General features: G+C 36.7%; 1 protein-coding gene across 2 annotated transcripts in view; it reads left to right on the top strand.

Moving 5' to 3' along the window:
- Positions 1-22,962, top strand: part of Drep2 (DNA fragmentation factor-related protein 2) — a 251,070-nt gene extending 228,108 nt beyond the window's left edge. For both annotated transcript variants that reach the window (XM_081740609.1, XM_081740608.1), the window contains exons 3-4: positions 1,229-1,402; positions 18,959-22,962. In XM_081740609.1, the coding sequence (XP_081596735.1) occupies positions 1,229-1,402; positions 18,959-20,079 (1,295 nt within the window). In that variant the 3' untranslated portion in view covers positions 20,080-22,962. The remainder of the gene's footprint in view (positions 1-1,228; positions 1,403-18,958) is intronic.
- Positions 22,963-24,415: the final 1,453 nt, after the last annotated feature.

Here is a 24,415-nt window from a genome sequence, read left to right as displayed (position 1 = left end):
CGGTCGGGTGGTTCAAGAGTTATTAAGTTATATATATATATATATATATATATATATATATATATATATATATATATATATATATATATATATATATATATATATATATGTCCCCTCCCCTCCTCTCACCCTAAGTTCTATCGTCAAAGAGATATGACAAAAACCACCCTAGGTCCGAAGCTCATCTATGTTGATAATTTGATTAAGATTAGTTCGGTGGTTTAAGCGTGATGAAGTCAAAAACACAGTTACTTCTATTTTTTTACATATATGTTCTCCCTTCCCCTCCCCTACACTATGTCATCAAAGTAAAATGACGAAAGCATTCCAGGTACGAACCTTATCTATGTTGAAAATTTGATCGAGATCGGTCGGGTGGTTCAAGAGTTATTAAGGTTTATTCGTTTCCATATATTTACCCTCCTCCCCTCCCCTAACCTACCATCAAAACGAAAAAATAAAAAAACTTCCCAGGTTCGAACTTCATCTATGTTGAAAATTTGATTGAGATCGATCGGGTAGTTCAAGATTCACTAACCCACCAACATGATCACTTTTATTTTTATATTTATTAATTTTTGTTTGTATCCCGATCCTCCCCGTCTCCTACCTTATTCCGTCAAAGTGAAATGGTAATATCCATCCCAGGCACGAACGTCATCTATGCTGAAAATTTGATCGAGATTGGTAGTTTGGTTCAAGAGTTATTAAGTTTTATTTTTTTATTTATTTATTTACTTTTGTAATTCCCCTCCCCTAAGTTCTACCGTCAAAGTGAATAGCTCAAAACACTCCCAGGCTAGAATAGCATCTACGTAAAAAAAATTGATCGAGGTCGGTCGGGTGGTTCAAGAGATTAAGAGTCACAAACATAGTCACTTTCAATTTGGATCTGAAATCTTTTGTTCACAGACACCGCTATTAATATATAGATACTTGTCATTTTTAAGATCTTTAATTTTGTGCAGAATTTTGAACGCTTGACAATTTTGAGGTCCAAAAATTGCACACTGAAATTTCTCATCTACAATTAAACAACACAGATACCCTTATTAATTTATGTAATGACATTTGTAGACACTTATTTAGCCCAATTTATGTTTATGAAATTTTGTATTGTCTTTTAATTTATCAAGTAAGATTCAAAACCATTGGTTAGAAAACTGATCAAAGCCTCAAATTTGTATAACTTACAAATTAACAAATGCTTCTTTTATTTTTTTTTCAGGAAAGGAAAAGTTGAGCATCGGAGCAGCGGAACCTGTCCGCATTGTTTTAGAGTGTGACGGTACCCAGATCGAGGACGGCGAGTACTTCCGAACTCTCCCGAACAACACAATTTTTCTAATCTTACGACAGGGGGAGCGTTGGTACCCCGCTGGCGTAGACGTCATCAGAGCTGGTAACTTTCTGCTAATTGATTCTCATTGCTCGTTCTCTATTATTTGTTTTTATTACCTTAGATTAGTTACACACAGGGGCGTCATTTGAGAGGGCAGAGAGGGACATTTGTTGACCCTAAGTTTCAGAAACACATACTATTTGAAAATTGTATACTAATAAAAATATAAAGCTCTTATGTTTTTGGACAATCTTGGACTTTGGACCTCCCCTACGTCCCCCTCCCCCTGGTTACAGGTTACATAACTTAACCATGGTCTCTTAACGCTGTTGTACACCTCCACTATCTTTGATTGTTTAGCCCTTTGTTTTCTTCTAATTGAACTGGAATGTTTGTTACTTATAGAAACATAAATGTTCACATATAGAGGAAGTTCGGGTAATGTAGCCCCTGTTGGCAAAGTGAACCCCGTGGAGGATTTTATTGTAGTGAGTTAGCAACACTACATGAAGATGCAAGTTGCGTGCGCAAGCATAAATGAGAAATTTCAGTGAGGAAATAACTGAATGTAAGTCAGGATAAGTAAATTTATAGCTGTAGAAGATTAGGAAATGTTCCGAATTCATGTTTATTTACGTTTTTTTCTATATTCAACTTATGTAGGAATATATATACACAATATTGTGTTATGAAGAAAATATTGTTGTACGTTATATTATGTGCCCTTACTAGGTGTATTCAAGTTATAACACCTCCATTTCTATTCTTTTACGACTGGTAACAGATATAAATGTCTTGTTAATTTTAAAATACACGAGCACTCGTTGACAATGCGTGACAGAGATGGCAACACTATACGGCACACAGAATTCTAGCGGCAGCGCAAGGAGTGATGACTGTTTTTGATATTTACGATACTCTACAAGAACAGTATGGAATCATTCGTTTTCTCCATTTACGTGGTGTAACAGCGCATGAAATTCATTGTCAGTTGAGGGAGACAGTGATGATAATGTCATGGCTGTGTCTAATATGCGTTCGGGGGTGCCACAATTCAAAGAAGGCAGAACCATCGTGTAACAACAGACCAAGACAACCTCGGCCTCGGTCAAGCCGATCTGACGACATGATCGAACGAGTGGAGAAAATTGTTTTGGAGGATCAATGAATGAGTGTGGAACAAATCGTCTCCAAAGTTGACATTTCCAAGGGATCTGTACACATAATCCTGCATAAAGATCGGAAATGCCAAAAGTGTCCTCCAGATGGGTGCCACGAATGTTGACAGACGACCATAAGGCTGTGCGCGTGGTATGTTGTCAAGTAAAGTTGACACGAGTTTTGGCTATTTCGAACTATTAAAGAAGTCTCCGTGGTCCTACATTCACTAGCCATATCACCATTGCATCAGCGATTTTCCGTAAAAAAGAGCTCACTGCGGCCATGGAATCATTGCGTCGACCTTGTGAAAAATGTGTACGGATGCAGGGATATTATGTCGAGAAATGACACAAGTTTCATAGTTTTCGTGTGACTAATTAGTGAGAAAAAAATTAGCAGGTGTTATAACTTGAATTGAACTCGTACATCGAATTTCAAACCAATTATCTAGTAAAAATATGTAGATCATGGTGGATCCACTGCAAAGTGGTTAAAGATAGTCCCCTGCATGGTTGTCATAACTTAAAATATTTATAAAGCTAATTTTAAATATAGGCCTTAGCTACACAAACGTATATATGTGTATGAAGTCATTTCTCAAGTTAGTGCAGTATTGTTAAAGTCTTTGGGCAAGACGTTTGTTAGAGCTATTTGGAACGTTAATAGGAAGAATAAGTCAGATTTTTATCTCAGACCATACTGATGGCACCAGTGGCGTATTTACGATTTTGTTTCGGAGGGCTTTGCCTAAAAATATGAAAATTCTGCAAGATATTTCATATACTTGGCTATAGTAAGTAAGATTTCGGGTGAGGGGGCTTAAGCCCCCCTAAATACGCCACTGGATGGCACAGTGACTCAATGGTACAGTGCTTACCTTACATGGGGTCTGTGCTTCGATCTCTGGCCAAGTAAGTTTGTGGTGGACCACATCTGGTTCGTTAGTTTTCTCGGAGTACTCCGTTTCCTTCCACTTTTTCATTCCACCAATTCTTTCATGATCATTCACTTGCCATAATCATCCGTCTCCCTTAGCCTAAAGGACATAATCGTGGGACGTTAAACGGAAATATTTTACTTCATTTTCATTTTGAAGTTAATACAGTATTGTTAAAGCCTTAGGACAAGACGTTCGTTGGAAGTATGAAACGTTACTATAAAAAAATAAGTCAAACTTTATCTGAGACCCTGCAGAGGGCACAGTGAATCATGGTAGAGCGCTTATTTCTAGTATGTGAGGTCCCTGTGTAACGTTAATTATTTTTCGTTACGTTATTTTCCCGGGTTACTAATGTATATTTATACGAATTACGAAATTATTCTGGATTGCACAACACAGATCTTCACTTTAAAACATATATTTTCACTTTCAAAATATATCGTATTGTTACATTACAATATATCATACAATCAATCAACACAATATGGCACTTCGGGGGCCGAGGTGGCTCAGTGGTAGAGCGTTCATCTCTGGTGCTAGGGGTCCCGGGTTGGATCCCAGCCCCCGCCAAGTGAACTTTGTGGTGGACAAACACCGTGTGCGTGGGTTTTCTCGGGGTTCTCCCGTTTCCTCCCACTTACTTCATTCCACCATTTCATTCATTACTCATTATCACCGTCTCCTTTAGCCTAACCGGCATAACCGTGGGACGTAAAACTCAAAGATTTCATTTCATTTTCATTTTTACAATATGGCACTTCGTTCTTTCTATCTTTCTACATTGCCATAGCAACAACATCAGAAAAAATAAACAAGTCATCATAACAACCAAATTAACAAATATTGTAATAAGATACAAATATTTAAATTATATCTTTATATTTTTCTACTTCTTCTTCTTCTTAAGTGCTTGTGCCTTCAAAATAACACTTTTGCCCTTAACTATAAACAGTACTCAGAAAGTATTTACGAAGATAGACAATATCGTTGTACCTGGTTCGGTCACCGGACAAATAAGTTGTTGGTGGACTTCGTGTCAGTGAGTTTTCTCGGGGTATCCTAGTTTCCTCCCACATTCGCATTCCAGCAATCCTTCCAGCATCATTCATTTGTCATAACCAACTGTCTCCCTTAGCCTAAAGAACGTAATCGTGGGACGTTAAACTGGAAAGATTTAATTTCAATTCATTTTTACCTGAGACTGGTCGTTCTGTGAATCACTGTGATTTGGCTGAACTTTTAGGAAAGATACATTTAACATCACTAAGACGAAAAGTGTCAGTCAGATGCTTTGTATGCCACAAAAATCTATCCCAATAACAGAGGAAACCAGCGGCAGGGGGAGGGTCCATTTTTATCAGACTATTTACAAAATCAGCATATTTTCATATTTCTGATGTAATAACCCGAAAACAAATATAATGTAAGTGAAATTACTGTTCAAACATTATAGAAATTAGGAAAGAATTGTTTTGTTGGAAAATTACTTTTAATGGATTTGTGTAAGTAGCAATTGATGTTCAAAAATAAAAATGGGGGATTGCATTACTCTCTCTTTCTCAAAATATACAAATTTTAATGTTGAATAATCAAATTTATTTAAATAAAATTAAATCTATAAATAATGCAATTTAGTTTTGAAAAAGCAGCTAGACTCAAAGCGGAAATCAGTACTATTATATCATTAAAAATTTCAGTTCATTTCCAAGGAAACAAAAATTATTCCGCGTATAAATCAAAGAATTAAGGAAATGAATATGATGTTTCTGGTCGACATGTTAAAATACAAGTTTGTTAATATTTTTTTTTTCAAAGGAGATGGAAACGTTTAACAGTGTACTGACTGTTCGTCATATTTATCAATATTATTCAGTTGACACACATGGTCCATCTTGGAATAAAGCGCTTAAAGAGCCTGACATACTAAAAATAATGCAAAATTTACCATTTTCTTTTGCTTGTTTATTCATAAGTGAAAGCAGATAATGAAATGTGGCTTACCACACTCATAGATAATGTTATTCTACAACAGAAAATATGAACTTCAAGAATTTTCACTGTTGCCATCAATAGAAATTACATTGTTGCCAGAACAAAATTTCCCCCCAAAATCTAAGTTAATTCAACGACTAGAGGAACGAACTTAACTGCATTTCATTAGGTATCATGTTGTCTTGGAATCCTGTGAACTATGTTTTGAATAACAGTTGTATTTATTTTGTAATAAACTAAATAGTTTTAACATACTGTTATTAAAATTAAATAATAATAATGTTGTTGTGCTGCTTCACCTATGGCAACACTGTTTGTGGTTTTCGATAGGACATTTTGTTCTCATTATATTGTACAACTTTTGTTTTGATTGCTTTAACGGTTTTCAAGATATTTACTTTAAACTTACATAATTCCATGATATAATGTTTTGGATATTCAAATTTTGAAGCCTCGTAGCTCCTATCTTTCTGGCTCATAGCACCTTAAATTTTGCTCATTTTCATTCTCATGATCAGATGTGCTATGTGGCAATCAGATTTGAGCGACAACGTGTGGGACCTTCCCGTGTTAGTGCTAGAGGCGGGAAAGCGGCTGAAATTCATCGGCATATTAGTGAAGTATATGGAGAAAACTTTATGAGCGATATTACCGTACAAGAATGGGTTAGAGACTTTAAACCCTAACAGCACAAGGTGTGTCAGGCATGTGCCATTTAGGTGTCCCAGCTACTTTTAGGTACCTGTCACTTGGCACATATGACATTCAGGTGCTAAGTATATACTTTAGCTACCTACAGTTTTAGGTGCTTGTTACACCTAATGGATATTTGCAACTATGTACCACAAATATATCATTTATATACCTGGCTCAGTTTCGCACTCTAACAGCCATTTGTTTTTATGTAGTCACTTGGGACATACATTTGTCATGTTCTAGGTACGTTCTTTAGGTACATATTGTTTCAGATACCCTAACAGCACAAGGTATGCTAGGCATGCTACATCTAGGTGTTCAAAATTCATCTTCCACATTTGATGCATTTGTTGCCTCTTATTCTAAGCGATTGAAGCAACAAACGCATCAACTGTCGCCAATAATTTGAAAGTGAATATGGAAGAACAATGAAATAAAGTAAATGTAAATGGACACTCGTCATTTTGTTATAAAATTACATGGCCAGCAGATTTTATCTGATTCCAAACGGTTATCGTCGAATGTATGCGACTGAAGAATGATTCCATCCCTCTACGACCTACGTTCTCTTCATCGCCTCCTTGGCTAAGTCGGAATAGCGCACGGCTAGTAATCCAAAGGTTGGTGGTTCGCGCCTACCCTAGGGTAGCTCTGCATTTATTTTACTTGTTTAGATTCACCTTAATGTAAACACATTACGCATATAGGCGATTTAACATATTTTGGAGGAGTAATTTTGTGGTTCATTGACGCTTACGGAATGGGGAACATACCTAGAACATTCTTGGCACGTTCCCCAGGTACATGTCAGGCATGTGCATAGGGGTGGACATAGACTGTAACTATCACTTGCCATCTATGTAATTTATCTCACAGAGGTACATAAAGCAAATACTGGACACATTCCCATGTACCTGAGGAAACATGATAGGCATATACCTGCTATGTAATTGTGCTGTTAGGGTTTAAAGATGGCCGCACGAATATTCATGATGAGAAATTAAGTTGGCGACCTCCTGTCATCACTGAAGACTTGGCGATGAATTTCAGCCATTTTCACACCTTTAACACTAAGAAAACGAATTACAGCACATTGGCGATGAATTCCAGCCGCTTTCACGCCTTTAACACCAAGAAAACGAATTACAGCACATTTGCAATGAATTTCAGCCGCTTTTGTGCCTTTAACACTAAGAGAACGAATTACAGCACATATTTCATAGTCGCTGGGACTCTCAATCGGCAGAGGCATTTTATGTCCACGAAGAAGCTTCAACCCGGCCTAAAGTTTCCATAATGCGTATGTAGCTTGCCAATAGATATACGTAGGTGCACAAACGCATGTGCAAGATCCCGATCGCAGCACTGCAGCGGCCGACTCTCGAAACAGTTCTTACTTTTAAAAAACAAATCTCGTATATTTCACAAACCTTCGTTGACTTTTAATTGTATTTTAATGAAGAATGAGTCTCTAAAAAAAACCATATTCTTTTTTATATACGTTCAAAAAATTCTTGCGGAACATGTTGAAATTTATAAGCACTTGAAGTTCTGCTTTTATTAGTTCACAGTAGCTTCTGGTCCTGACATCAGTACAGCACTATCAATCGATACTTCGATATGATCGAGACGTTGTTCACAGACGAAGGCTAAGATGCTAAAAAAATAAATTATGCTTAAACGTAAGGTTTGGTGCTAGTTAGATAGGATATACAAACGCAATCTGTTGCAGTTTTCTCTGAAAATTAAGTTACTTCTTTCGGTTTGTTGTTAAGTTTGTGACAAATCAGTTTCTCTAATATTTTTCGCACTAATTCATAAAAAAGAAATTAATTTTAAAGGGATTAGATCAATCATTTCCTTCATTTACGAATTTTTAGAAAAAGCTGAATAAATAGCTTCACTGAGAAAGTAGAAATGTATAACGTAAAACATGTTAAAAACGTGAAATTTACGGAAAAACCTTAAAATCTGATAACATTAACGTACATAGTGACTACAGCATTGTTTAAATTTATCAAAATAATTGATTGATAACGTTATGATGATTGTTTTATATTTTGGCATCCTAATAGCCCTAACAGCACAAGATGTGCTAGGCACGTGCCATTTACATGTCCCAGCTACTTTTTAGGTACCCGGCACTTAGTACATATGGTATTCATGTGCTAAGTATGTACTTCAGCCACCTAAAGTTTTATGTGCTTGTTATACCTAATTGATATTTGTGACCATGTACCACAAATGTAGCATTTATATACCTCACTCTGTTTCGCGCCATGATAGTTTTGGTTTTATTTCGTCACTTGGGACATATATCTTTCATGTTCGAATTACTTCCTTTAGGTGCACACTTTTTCAGATACTTATGACACATAATTGATATCTGCAGCGACTCACGAATGACAGTCAGCTGTTTGCATTTGCACATGCGCAGTAACATACAACGGTTTCTAGTGCTTTCTCCTCACTTTCTGTCCTTCTAGTAGCCAATCGCTTAGAAAAAGAAGCAACAAATGCATCAAATTTAGGAGATGAATTTAGTAGAAAGAAATGGCATAACTGATGAATAAAAATTAAGATGAATTTTTCATACATATGTGAACAGTTAATTATTTACGTAGTTCCCTAACAGCACAATCACATAGCAGGCATATGCCTATCATATTCCCTCAGGCACATGAGAATGTGTCTAATATGTGCCTTATGTACCTCTGAGAGAGAAATCACATGGATGGCAAGTGATAGTTACAGTCTTTGTCCGCCCCTAGGCACAAGCCTGACATGTACCTGGGGAACGTCCCTAGTATGTTCTAGTTATGTTCCCCATGCCGTAAGCGTCAATGAACCACAAAATTACTCCTCCAAAATATGTTAAATCGCTTATATGCGTAATGTGTTTACATTAAGGTGAATCTAAAAACAATTTAAACAAGTAAAAAAAAAGAATATGTACCCCAGGGTGGGCGCGAAACCACCAAACTTGGGATTTCTAGCCGCGTGATCTACCGACATGACAACAGAGGCGATGAAGACAATGTCGCTTCTAGAGAGAGAAATTGTTGAGGTCAAACGAAATGACTAGTGTCTATTTACTTTATTTCATGGTTCTTCCATATTCACTTTCAAATTATTGGCAACAGTTTCCATCTAATAAAGTTGATGCGTATGTTGCTTCTAGTACACAATCGCTCAAAAAAAGAAACAACAAATGCATCAAATGTCGGAGATAAATTTAGAACTCCTAAATGTAGAATGTCTAGCACATCTTGTGCTATTAGAGTATCTGAAACAGTATACACCTAAAGAACGTACCTAGAATACGACAGATATATGTCCCAAGTGACGACATAAAAACAAATGACGATTATAGTGCGAAACTGAGCCACATATATAAATGCTACATTTGTGGTACATAGTTGCAAATATCAATTAGGTGTAACAAGTGCCTAAAAGTGTAAAAATGAAATGAAATCTTTAAGTTTTACGTCCCACGATTATGCCGGTTAGGATAAAGGAGACGGGGATTATGAGAAACGAATGAAATGGTGGAATGAAGAAAGTGGGAGGAAACGGGAGAACAGCAAGAAAACTCACGTACACGGTGTTTGTCCACCATGTCTAAAAGTGTAGATACTTGAAGTACATACCTAACTAACTAACTAACTCTATGGCCTATGGAACCCGGAGGTTCAATGCCGCGTTCACAAAAGCTCTCCACTGATTTCTATCCTTAGCTAACTGCATCCAGTTTCCACTTTGTAATACAATCACTGCGAGATCCATCTTAATATTGTCCTCCCATCTGCGCCTAGGTCTTCCTAATGGTCGTTTTCCGATTGGTCTTCCAGTCAAGAATTTGAAAGCATTTCTACTTTTTTTCATTCTAGCTACATGACCTGCCCATCTAAGCCTCCTAGACTTGACGACCCTAACAATGTTGGGTAAACCGTATAAATTATGTAGTTCCTCGTTATGAAGTTTCCACCACTCCCCATTCCCGTTCCTCTTGGGTCCGAATATCCGTCTCAGGATTTTGTTCTCAAATACTTTCAGTCTATGTTCTTCCCTCAGAGTAAGCGACCATGTTTTGCTACCATACAGAACAACAGGCATGATTATCGTTTTGTATATTTTAAGCTTCAAATTCCTCGACAGAATTCGCGACGACAAGAGATTTTGAACCGAATAGTAACACGAATTCCCTGCTTTTAGCCGACATTTAATTTCTTGGTGAATATGATTTTCGTATGTTAACATTGATCCTAGATATTTGAATCTATCAAAAGTATTATTTAATATTTTAACGCATCCATAATTTGCCGTATTACGGTCCCGACGCACTTCCATGTATTTACTTTTCTCTGCATTTACTTCTAAACCAATGTCCCTGCAAGCGTTTAATATGATCTCGGCATTTCTTTCAATTCTCCTATCATCCCCTATTAAATTTACATCATCATCATATGCCATAACCTGGTGAATACCGTTCAACTCTAGGCCCTGGTTGCTATCTTTGATTTTCCTTATAGCGTATTCAAAAACAAAGTTAAATAATAATGGCGACAACGCATCTCCTTGTTTGAGGTCATTTTCGACGTGAAAGCTCGTGGACAAATATTTTCCTACCCGGACTTTACTTTGGGATTCATTTAAACATATCTTAATTATTCTAATTAGCTTTCTCGGTATTCCGAGTTCTGTAAGGACGTTGTATATGTTACTCTCCTAACCGAGTGGTACGCCTTTCTAAAATCAATAAATAATTGATGTACCGGGGTATTGTATTCCCACTTTTTTTAAGTATTTAGCGAATGGTAAATATTTGGTCGATAGTTGATCGATTTCGTCTAAATCCACACTGATAATCTCCAATAATTTCATCTGCGTATGTTGTCAATCTTGCTAACAGAATATTTGAAAGGATTTTATAGAATGTTGACAGAAGAGAAATGCCTTGATAATTATTACAGTCAGTTTTGTCGCCTTTCTTGTGAATTGGAACAATGATTGATTCTTCCACTCTTGTGGCAATTCTTCCTTGTTCCAGATAAGGAGAATGAGTTTGTGTATCTTGTTCCACAATTTTTCGGCTCTAGCTAAAATTAACTCAGCCGTAATTTCATCTACACCCGGAGATTTGTGTTTCTTTAATTTCTTTATAGCAGTTTCTACTTCTATTCGGTTGGGTTCTGGAATATACGGTTCTGCGGTGTGTATCTCCTTTTCTCCACGCACACTAGTTTTTGGTTGCTTGTTAAACAAATCGTCAAAGAAATCTTTCCATCTATTTAAGATGTTATCCGTACCAGTGAGAACTGTACCGTCAGATTTCTTTAATATATAAGCACGAGGTTGATAGCCTTTCTTAAATTCATTGATCCCCTTATACATGTCCCGGATGTTTTTATTTTTACTATTATCTTCAAGTTCCTTAATTTTAACTTTCAAATAATCGCGTTTCTTTGTTTTAAAAATTTAGGAAGTATTCCGTCTGATATCTGCGAAATTTTGTGTACTTATTCCATTCGGATTTTGTAGCCAGCGTAATTTTGCCTGTTTTCTCTTCTCTGTTAGTTTAATATATTCCTGGTCGAACCATGGTTTGTTCCTACGTATTTCCGCGTGTCCCAACTTTTCTTTTGCTGAGATTTTAATGCTATCTCTAATTTCAATCCAGGTATCCTCAACACTGGTGCACTCCGAATATTCTAAAGCCGAGAATATATTCGAAACTTCAATCTGATATTCCTCTCTTACCTGGCTTTCTTCTAATTTCTTTAAATTAAATCTCTCCGTTTTCGGATATTGAATATTACATTTATTCAACGATAATCTCTCTCGTATTATCGCTGCTACCAGGTAGTGGTCAGTATCATAATCAGCCCCTCTAAAGGACCGGACATGAATTATTCTAGATTGTCTTCTTCTATCTACTAAAACGTGATCAATTTGATTGTGTGTTTTTCCGTCTGGTGATGTCCAAGTGTATTTATGAACGTCGCGATGTGGGAATTTTGTACTCTTCATGATTAGGTTTTTGGATGTTGCGAAATTCATGAGTCTAACACCGTTGTCATTACTTTCCATATGTAGACTTTCGTTCCCTTTAATCGGTTTGAAAATATCCTCTCGTCCTACCTTCGCATTGAAATCCCCTAATAGAATTTTCATATGGTATCGCTGGAGTTGGTCAAATATCAGTTCCACTTCTTCGTAAAAACTGTCTTTTATATCATCGTCCTTATCTTCAGTTTGGGCATGTACATTTAAAACAATAATATGACACCACCGTCCGTTAATAGTAATAAAAGAAAATCTGTCAGTAACAAATTCAACCCGTTTAATTGCTGGTAGTATAGATTTGTGAACAAAAAACCCTGTTCCTAACTGGTGATTTCTATTCCCTTCCCCGTAAAACAACGTAAAATTTCCGGAATTCACATCCATTTCCTTCCCACCTAACTCCCTGAACTCCTACTAGGTCCATCCTGTATTTCTCCAGCTCACTCGTTACGGATTTTAACGCGCCTGCCCTATAAAGACTTCTAATATTCCATGCTCCAAATCTCATGTCCATTTTCTTTTGCTGAAGTCGTGCCAAGTTATTAGTCCTTGTCCAAGGCTTTTGTGAATATTTCTGAACAAGTGCTTTTTTTACAGAATGAGCTTGTTATCCTTACCCAAACCCCCAAGCTGGAGGAAAGTACATACCTAGCACATGAATATTATATGTGCCAAGTGTCTGGTACCTAAAAAGTAGCTGGGACACCTAAATGGTACATGCCTAGCACATCCTGTGCTGTTAGGTGTTAGGGATAAAGAATTGTATTTTTTTTAGATGCCAACTGTCGCCGATCATTTGAAAGTGAATATGGAAGAACCATGAAATAAAGCAAAGAGACGCGCGTCATTTTGTTATAAAATTACATGGCGAGCGGATTTTATCTGATCTCAAATGTTATCGTCGAATATACAGGGTTACAAGAGCATTCTTATTAGCCAAATTAAAAAGACCCCAAGGATTTATTCCTCTACAAGCTACGCTTTCTTCATCGCCTCTGTGGCCAAGCCGGAAGAGTAGGAGCCCAGTAATCAAAGGGTTTGTGGTTCGCGCCCACCTTCGGGTGTTTCTTTATTTTATTACTTTTTTAAAAGTGTTTTTAGACTCACCTTAATGTAAACAAACTACGCATAAAAGCGATTAATAAGTTTTGGGGAAGTAAGTTTCGCTTACGGTATGGGAAGAACATACCTAAAACATACTAGGTAATCTCCCCAGATACATGTCAGGCATGTGCCTAGGGGCGGATATAGACTGTGACTATCACTTGCCATCCATGTGATTTCTATCTCATAGGTACATAAGGCACTGGGCACATTCCCATGTATCTGAGGGAACATACTAGGCATATGCCTGCTGTGTAATTGTGCTGTTAGGGAGACACTATATGTTCGTTCTAAATCTTGTTTATAGTCCTTAACAGAGATGGCATGGGACATTGAAAATTTGACTCATGACCCATTGACCTACCACCCATTGTGACCCACTCTTACCCACGATCCACCATAACCCACCACCCACCGTGATGCACACTGACCCACTACCCATCAAAACACATGTCATCAACTCTGACCCATGATCCACGCCTATTTTTTCACTGATTTTTACCGTGAAACAAGGCCGTAAAATTATCACTAATCGAAGTTTGAATTTCTATGGCCAATCGCTCAAGCATGCTTCGTTACATTAACGATGGACTTGACCTTTACGATATAAAATGGTAAGAGTGTTTGTCATACGATGAATTTCAATTTAGTTACTATATATAAAATTATTTCCTTGTTGAATTACAGATACTTTTCAGTAGAAAATAGGATGAAACTTGAAAGTCTCAAATCAAAGTAAAGCAGGCCAACATAAAGGGAAAAAAATAGTCTAAAATTTTCCACATGATTAAGCATACCCTACAAACTTAAAATTTCCATGTAATTAAGCTCACAGTACAAATTTTATATCTATTTTTCTCACAATTTTATGGTTTGATTACCATGTGCTCTGAACGTTGCATACAATAATCACAGCTTTCATTATAATATAGAGCAATAGATATAAAATGTGAAGCACTGTAGTTTTTGTCTCCTAATTAAAAAGTTTCTCAATTCATTTCTCAACTAATATCGATTGTTTTCGATTATTTTTACATTTCAACCCATTACTAATTTCCTATATATAGAAAGTGCCTCCCCCATTATAAAAGAGAGTTTTAAAAAATACTAGGATACGTTCTGTTTACTTTTAATAAAGAGTTAATATGCTGAAATTGCAGCTTCCTAAGTTGAACGCCTACTGAGATACTAAATTTTTCGTCAAAATTCGGACCCCCATTGCCCCCTTAGAATATTTATTATAATGACAGAAATATGATAATATCCCAGTTGGGATTAGGGCCTAACTATATACCAAAAGTCATTTCATTTGGCTTTGCTATTTGGCCGTGATGGTCACCCACACATAGTTACATTCAATTTTTTATATATTACAGGTGATTCAAAAACATATTTTTTCCAGTAGTCAACTCCTCTAAAAACGCACAGGCTGTGTCTCAAAAGCCAAGTAGTAAGTTGTGTTGCTATTATTACAATTACAAATATCAATATCCAAGTGCCTGAAGTTCATTTGTCTCTTAGATATACTCATTTCAGGTAATAAATAGAAACAAATGAAAAAAGGAAGAAAAACGGAGGCCTTGAAAGTAAAACGTAGGCAAATTCACTAGTGTTCAGAAGATGCTGAATACAATGCACTGAGCAGAGTGGGTTATGGTGGGTGGGTCAGAGAGGTCATTGCGGGTCAGTAGGCCTGAGTGGGTCACGGGGGGTAGTGGGTCGCAGTGGATCACGTCCTGTTGACCTATGACCCACTGACCCACTCACAAATCTTGACCCACTTCAACCAAGACCCACTCCACCTCTGGTTCTTACCCACTGAAAATTATACAGATCTTTAATTATTAATTGTAGAAAACATTAATTAAATTAATCTCTTTCTCAACGGATTTGTTTTTGAGAATCATAATTCATTTGTTAATATATTGTTTACAGTGTAACATTTTACAGTGTTTTATTACAATAGTTATGGAAAAAGTTGCCACCAAATGAAGCGGTTCATTGAATAAATTAATTATTATTATATTAAGAATGTTTCTGTTACTTACTTATTTGCGTTGCTGAATACCTGTGCCGTACTGTACTTTCAGTCCTTAGAAGGTAATCCATTTTCTACCTTGAAATGGTAGCATAATGTTGTTATACCTACTAAAGGGGTTTATTTGAGCTAAAAAGAAATGTTACAGGAGTGTAACCACTTAACGTGGAAGTTAGCAGCATTGTCTTATAAAATTCACCGATCTCCTTCTTCAATCGATTGATTTGGGCAAATGTTCTCTCCTATTTATCTTTTAAACGAACGGAGATTTAAATGCTTTTCTTTTACAGATTTTTGGAAACTTCTTGTTTATGACTCTTACCTTGTAAAAGATTAACCCCTTGCGTTCCAGTGACATCCATGTGGATGCTAGAAAATACTCCGTTGCAAAATACCAGTGACATCTATGGGGATGTCATAAAAACTCCGTTGCAAAATACCAGTGACATCTATGGGGGTATCATAAAAAACTCCGTTGCAAAATACCAGTGACATCTATGGGGATGTCATAAAAAAACTCCGTTGCAAAATACCAGTGACATCTATGGGGGTATCATAAAAAACTCCGTTGCAAAATACCAGTGACATCTATGGGGATGTCATAAAAAAACTCCGTTGCAAAATACCAGTGACATCTATGGGGATGTCATAAAATACTCCGTTGCAAAATGTCTGTGACATCTATGTGGATGTCATAAAATACTCCGTTGCAAAATACCAGTGACATCTATGTGGATGTCATAAAATACTCCGTTGCAAAATACCAGTGACATCTATGTGGATGTCATAAAATACTCCGTTGCAAAATACCAGTAACATCAATAGGGATGTCATAAAAACGTATCTTTATTAAGGATCGTGTTAATCCTGTAGATGATGAATTATTTTAGTGGAGTGTAAGGCACGAGGTAGTTCTACAGGGTGTCCAATATACCCGGCAACACTGCTATTCATTTCTATGGAGCTGCTTAAAGCAAAAGATATACAAGAACAATCCTCGAACTATACAAGACCTGAAAACGAACATTCGCGGTGCCAATGAGAACATTAACACTTCTACTCTTCTTAAAGTTACTGTCAACCTGGTGAAACATATGAATCAGTGTTTGAATTAAAACAGGGGGTACTTCCAGCATCTGTTTTAGAGCTGATAACTCATTGCGTGGTAGTAGCAGTGCTGCTGGGCACATGTAAGTAACAGTTTTATCATGATAATTTCAAAGTTTCTTTTTCGTTGTTTTCAGGAATTAAATAATGTAGACAGACCCTTAACACACTTTTTGATGCACTGAAACATCAGCAGAGTTGCCAATTCAGAGTGTTAATTCATGAAAACTACGATTTTCCTAGTTCCCCCTTACAGAGGCCTCATGCGATTAGTTATCGGTGGAAATGAAAAAAAAAATTTCTGCTCCATAGTTTCAAGGTACACCAATTATACAAACTGTCAATTAACGACAGAACATCCATATGTATGAGTTATGAGTCAATTTACATGTTTTGCAAAATAAATAAATAAATAAAAAACCTTTGGTTACATCTGGCAACACTGTGTGGTTCCTAGTGTACTTCAATCGTTGCTTCCTAAACGGCGTGACAAACTTCTTGGCATTTGAAGGCGGCGCTCCAAGTTCCCTTTAAATGCTGCTAGCAAATGAGAAGCCAGCGGTATTGCCACTTTATTTTGTACACATCCACGTCTATCTTCTGTAACCTCATCGAGCTGTAGTTTGTCTGCTTAACCATAGCCACACCCCTTTACCACTTGGCAACGTCGCGCCAGAGCTTGCGTTTTACTCGTTTAGCTGAAATGCCAAGATGTTTGTCACAGGCTTTAATTTAAAAATATATTCATGAACAAGGCTTCATTTTGGTATGACCATTATTTGTGCATCGCTTCAAATTCAGAAGTTCTACTATCAAAACTTCGGGTTGCATTGTATATTGGTAAACCTGTACTATATCTCCTTAGGTGATAGCATCTTACTGACAGAAGACAAAAAAAGTATTTTGCCTCAGATGGCAGGTCTAAGGGAGCATTCAATTACGACACACATGCGTTTGTTTTGACGATAAACAATTGACAACTTCAAGATCGTATTCCGAGATCGGGAAGAATAAAGAAGAGAAATCTTTGTCTTTGATATTCAGTCAGTGTTGCCAACCTGAAGCAGCATAAAATCCCTTCAGAACATCAAAATTTCCCTTTTGCAGTCCAAATGTTCCACAATACAAATAATTGTTTTTTTTATTAGTAATGTGATCCTATCCTCGCACTGGGCCGCGTTGGTTCAGCGGTAGAGCGTTCAGCTCTGGAGCTTAGGGTCCCTGGTTCGATCCCAGCTCGCTCCAAGTGAACTTTATGGTGGACAAACACCGTGTGCATGGGTTTCCTCGGGGTTCTCCCGTTTCCTCCCACTTTCTTCATTCCACCATTTCATTCATTTCTCATCATCACCGTCTCCTTTAGCCTAGCCGGCATAACCGTGGGACGTAAAACTCAAAGATTTCATTTCATTTCATCCTTGCGCTTGCACAATAACTCTGCGCTATGTAACGGTCTAGACTCTCTTTTAACAGTAAATGGAAATCCTGGTACCACTGCACGCACACGTGAAAATAACACTGGAACGCAAGGGGTTAATTCTGTGTCCAATTCTTCCACTCGAGTCTTCGCCTCGTGGATACTATAAGTAGTTAATTACAAATTCTAATTATTATTATTATTATTATTGGTTTGTCAACGAACTAACATATTATATTCATCCAATCATTTAAGGACTTAGTTATACACACAAGTCATAGCGCATTCGACAGGGTCGGATTAAGGGAAGGACTTAGAGGGGCTATAGACCTGCCTCCAGGTGGATAGAGGCCTCCACTCTGATCAAAATGTCAACTGCTATCTAAAAAAATCATTGAAGATACAATTATCAACATAAAATAAAATATGACCAAAAATATGAAACATATTCCCTTAACTTCCCTACCGTACTTTCACAGAAATGTATTACGTGAAGTCAGTAGGGGCCATATATTGTTTCTAGCCCCGGGTCTCCAGATGGGTTAATCCAACCCTGGCAGTTGGGGACGTCTATTAGCGTCAGTCAAGCAAGTGATAGCACAGGTAAGAAAATCTAACAGCCTAACGCTTTGTTACGAGGATTAAAATGACACACAGACTTGTCGTTGATTACGTGAGGATTCGCTTCCATAGGATATGAGAGAGCCGAAGAAATCAACGGAATCGAACGACCAAAATCACCGTTCGGTTCAATGAAACAATATCATATAAATAAATGGCCTCAAAGAGTTCCATCGTAGCTGCATCGGGAGATCTGGGTTCGATTCCTGGTACGGATTTATGTTGTTCGGATCTCATATTAAGCTAAGATCCACGTCTCATATAGTCAGGGTGCAATGGAACGATAAACTGAAATGCAATCAACCTACTACTGATCTTTAAACCAATATGGCGCGGGTATTCAACACTCTTAAGTTTATTTTAATGCATGGTGTTGTCTCAATGTATACTGTCTAATGTAGTATTAATTATTTTTATTGTTTGTTTTTAATGTTAAATTCTCACCCCTCTGTTTGGTTGTCCTTTCGTCCGCAGCCATCTCTGCCATCCCGAGGATCGTCTGCGAGACGATACACGCTCTGGAACTGCATGATGAGACCCCGTCGTGGAAGATCATGGACAACAAGGGAAGAGTCACCGTGGTCCTCCACTGGGATCACCGGCAGCAAGCAACGCACAAAACAGAAGCTTCCAGATTGTCGCCAAAGAAGGCGGACGCGGTGGGTGCCAAGCCTGTGTTCCCGACTGTAGGGGTGGGAGGCAAGCCCGCGGGGGTGGGGGAAGGTGCTGCAGCGTCGGCTTCGAGACCTGCCCTGGTTATCCAAACAAGCCTCGAGAAACTCGGCATCCATAGTACTGTGTCGCGGGATGGTAAGAAAGAGACGCTGATTAATGACGTCTACCCACCCAGGTACAGCCCTCAAATTACTGTGATAAACCATGATGATGTTCATTCAGCCAAAGTAAGTAGTTCCTATGGAGCAATGTCTGGTGCTCGCCTAATAAAGCAAGGAAGCTCCTTCGAAAGTACAACTATCCATATTCATACGCCGGAATGTGCCAACCACGTTCACCAGCCAAGAAGTGGGAGCCCCGCCGAGAATAACGAGTGTGACTTCCACTGCTGTGCGCTCCACGAGGAGGGAAGGAAGATCCAGGTCCACAAATCGGTGGCCACATCCCCCATCCAAGATGCTCAACAGGACGTGCGAAGACCTCTTCCGAAGGGGGCGCACGTGAGGTTTTTAGACATCGAAAGCGAAGGTGCGGCGTCCAGAATCGAACACGAGAGTTCCGAGTCAGAGACCGAGAACACCATCATGGAAGAGGAAGCGATCACAACGGAGAAGTTTCTCCTGCTCATTGACCAGCTCTCCGTGGATCAGAAGCGACACCTCACCATCAAGGACATCGGCATCATCTTGGAGCGGCTGAGCTCGAAAATCGTGGACGTGGAGCGGCTCGACCGAGAGAGCGAGAGCGACGACTGCTACAATTGGACAATCAAAGCTACCATTCGAGGGAACGTGCTACGAGAGTTGGGCGTAATATATAACGGCAATTATTATGCAATATCAGAACACCCAGGCTATAAGGAGGAATCGGAGGAGAATCGTGAGGACGTCGAAGAGGAAGAAGAGGAGGACAGGCTTTAAGGACACGAGTACTTCATAGGTACGGATAGTTAGATATATTTTTTGCATACTTTTGAGACGTATGTCCTGCGGAAACGGCTGAGTGCAAGATTTGGCGTGAACACATTGTACTTCGAAGGGTTAAGCTATGAAGAAAAGTTTGGTAGTTGTGAGATGGAATAAGCCGAGGAAACAGATTTTTTGGGGGTAAAAAAAAAATCTCAATTCGTTCAGATTCTTAAATACCGTCAGTTTTTTTTTAAAAAAAATACATATATACATATATTATATAGCTGGCGTTTGATGAAGATCGTGCTGCCTTCAACGTCAAATCCAGAAAAAAAAAAGAGGAAGAATTCCATTTTTTCAAGCAATAGATTTTTTTTCTGTTTCTGTCTTCTTCCCGTGTTGAGGGTCCCCGACTTCTAACTTCCCTCTTGAGACTTTGAAAAAAAATCCTCTCCGTCCTAGTCCCACTGAACCTAATCTTCTAATCCTCACCCCTAAAGCTACCACAACAGAAAGGGAAACACAATATTAAGTAGTAAATGAATACTGCAGTCCCATCAGAGAGAGAGAGAGTGAAGTTTGGAAATAGATAAGTACAGACATTTTTTCCTTGCAGGGGCGAGGTCAGCTCAAGGTCACAAAAGGACGGTTAAGCTGGAGAGGCTAATTTCCAAAAATAATAAGAGCGGGTTCATATTCAGTTCTTCATAACTGCACAAAGAGACAATTTGACTTATCGTGTGTATAAAAAAAAACTGTTCTGGAACATATCCGAATGTGGGGAGAATACTTCCTTTTTACGTGCACATGTTTTTCTTTTGTAAAAAAAAAAAAAAAGATATGTAAAAAGTATACATATATATATGTATATATGAAAGGGTGAAACGAAAAAGGAATTCAAATATATGCTGTGCATAAGAAATAATTAATTCCAGGTTGTACAGTGATTTGTCAAGTTGAATGTCTTTGGTAATTTTTTTTTTCACAGTGTGTTGAATATACACCTGATGGAAAAAAAAGTAAGAACTTTAATGAATTTTTTCTAAAAAAAAATAATAAATAAATAGTTATTAAAACTATGTAAATGAAAAAATACAGAAACAAAAAATTAGCAACGGGTAAATCAACATGTCAAACAAACATGTTTAAACATGTTAATTCTGTCGTGTATTAAAAAAAAAATCTTTACTTTTTTCGTATGAGAAAATAATATATATATATACATATAAACAGAGCAAAAAAAATGACAAGTATATAGAAGCGTTATACAGGATAGATACTTCAAAATGTCAATTTCTTGACATTTAAAAATAAAATAAAACATGAGAATTTCTTTTTAAAGAAAAAAATGTCCATTTGTCAGGTTATCATTATTATGATTATGATCAGGCAATTTTTGAGATATTCTGTATTTTTGGTTATTGTTCGTTTCGTTTTGGATTTATTTTTACTGGTTTCTTGTCTACAATCAATCGCACAATTTAGAAGTCCATCTTATATATTCATATGTACTAGCAAATGGATTATAAATGAGAAAGCCCAGTAGATACGGTATCAGCTATTCAATAATAATATTTTTTTTTACAAAAACTAATGAAACTTTTTTTTTAAAAAAAAGTACATCTTATGTTAGTTATACTGGTAATATGTTCAGTTGTACAACAGAAATGTTCTATTAATTGTGATTTACAGACATATTCTGATGTCCAACTTGACTGTAGATATATATATATTATATATAAAGTTTTAAAAAAAACTAAAAGAGTTATGAAAGCTTTACGCAATTTTTTTGGGGGGGGGTTTACGAAAATAGGAAATGAATGAGGTCAGACATATAACAAAATGTCGAAAAACGTACGTGGTGCTGAATGAATAAGTAATATATATATATAAAAGTATATATATACACACACACAAATATAGGTTAGATATTTAAAAAAAATGAAGAAGATAAAGAAAAATATAGAGACATATTATTTAAAAAAATAAAAAATCTAATTCTGTTTATATTTAAAGGGCTGAGCCCAAAAATGGAGGCACTTTTTTGATTTCCTAATGCCTTGAAGGCGAGGTGAATGAATACGTAAAAAAAAAAATACAAAACAAAATAGTGCGCCATTGTCAGTGCTGAAAAGTGAGGAACCTGATAAGTGGGGGAAGAAAACTTGTTTTTGAATCAAACAAGGGGGTTTTAAAAAAAAAAGTGATTGAGAAAAGAATGAGTGACGAAAGAAACAAATTTACACACATATACATATACAAAAAAAAAAAAAGAAAACGTTTGTTGAAAACGATATATGGTGCTTCTGTGCAATCGTTCCAAAAAAAAAATTAGGCGAGGGATGAAAGTAAGATGGCGATCGAACAATGGCTGAATGATATAGTGAAAATTTTATGAAAAATGAAAGACAGGTGGGGGCTGTGTAGAAGAAAAAGAAGAAGTGTTTGAAGCAAAGAGGAAAAAAAGAACAAAAGATTGTTGTACTGTTGTTAATGTTTGTTGTTGAAGCTGGTCATAAACAAAGGCAGGAAAAAAAATAATGTAGTTACCACATTTCTTAAGAGAAAATGGTGCGAAAGGAAGATTTTTAAATTGAAAAAAAAAGCCAAAAAAAAAACACGAGTGTTTACAAGGACTCAGCAGCCGTTCACTGCCGCTCTGAACACACTCTTACAGGCGTTATTACTTCACAAATGGTGCAATTTTTTTTGTTAATCTCATTACTTAACAATTAATAAAGAAGCGTAGTTATTATCTGGTTGTACAGGTATGAAACAAGTTGTTCCAGAGTGTAATTGGTTGTTGTCAGGATGTTTGTATATACTGAAGCATGTATAGATGAATAACTGTTACCGAGCACTTGTGATTATAAACGTTTGTATATATATATATATATATATATATATATATATATATATATATATATATATATATATATATATATATATATATGGATGTGTATGTATGTATGTATGTGTATGTGCGTATGAATGTATGCAATACCATAATTGTATGATAAGAAAGACAAGTGCGTGTGTGAGTATACACCAAAAAAATGTAAAAGTTACATACTACTTCCTACTGGAAAAAGATTATCAAAATATTAATACATCTTTTTTTTCTTCAAAACTACAGTATCCAGTGTTGATTTCGGAAAATTCGTTTCATTGCCACTGAGACAATGCACCTTGTACTAACAAACAAACAAACAGAAAGGAGAATATGCAAAGAATATGTATCGTAAAATAATAATCTGGGGAATATTTTTTTTGTTTTCTTTCAAATAAGTTGGGATTTTAATGGTTTAATTTTTAAAAAATAACCCCTTCTTAAATTTCTATTTAACTTGGCCCTTTAATTCATCAAAATAGTTATGTGTTATATATATATAGGGTGTTCTAAAAATTGCGCATACAGACCACAGGGCACTATTCTACAGGTCAAAATAAAGCAAAAATGTTATATGATGGTATGCCCACCGGAGCCTCCTTCAGCTGCTATGGGGAATCAAAAATTTCACAATGTAGCAACGTCGGAGATTAACTTGGAGCCATTAGCATTACTGTACGAATGTAAGAAGCAGTTGAATCGATTGTTACACTAATAAGGGATGCTAGTGTCAATCAATATCGACCTTAGCTGCCAACTGGAAAATCGATATAACTATTTGATAGATTGGTAGATCTAATCTTGGGTTCTTTATTTGCGACATTGTCAAAGAGTGAAATTTGTATCTCTAGACGAGGACTCAAAAGGTATTCAAATATATATATATTACTAAAATTTTTATTTAAGTAAATATTAGATTTACAAAAAATGCAAGTTCATTTATGAAAAAGCAAACGAATATCTTACTAGCTTGGAAGAACAAATCCATAAAATCACATAATCAAAAAAAAAATTCCAGTTAATTGTAAAGAAAACAGAAAGATAGTTCCCCTTAGAAATCAATGTGCAAAAAAAAAAAAAAAGAAAAAAGTCAGGATAAATATCTGGCAACTTTGCCTGGTAAGCAAACTGGCAACATTGCAAGTCGTTCTGGTTGGCTACTCGTATTATCCTTCCGTTTCTCGATCTGGTGAAACTATAAGCTATGTGCTCTTAAACAATTCTCCAGTCAGATAATAACTGGATATTGCTAGCAAGTATAAGGGTGTTGCGTTGTTCTTAAACTAATTCCGCAAATATATAGTTCATATTAACATATTTGACCAATTATTGTAATTTTATTTATCAACAGCATTCTTATTTATATTTACGCAGACGTTTGACTTAACTACAACGCCACGTGAAAATTTTGCTCCTAGTAATTTGTTGTAATTTGGTAAAATAATTTTTAGAGTGCAT

The sequence above is a fragment of the Thermobia domestica genome, chromosome 15, assembly GCF_964235325.1.
Source record: "Thermobia domestica chromosome 15, izTheDome1.hap1.1, whole genome shotgun sequence".
Classification (NCBI taxonomy): Eukaryota; Metazoa; Arthropoda; class Insecta; order Zygentoma; family Lepismatidae; genus Thermobia; species Thermobia domestica.
This window is presented reverse-complemented; position numbering and strand designations above follow the sequence as displayed.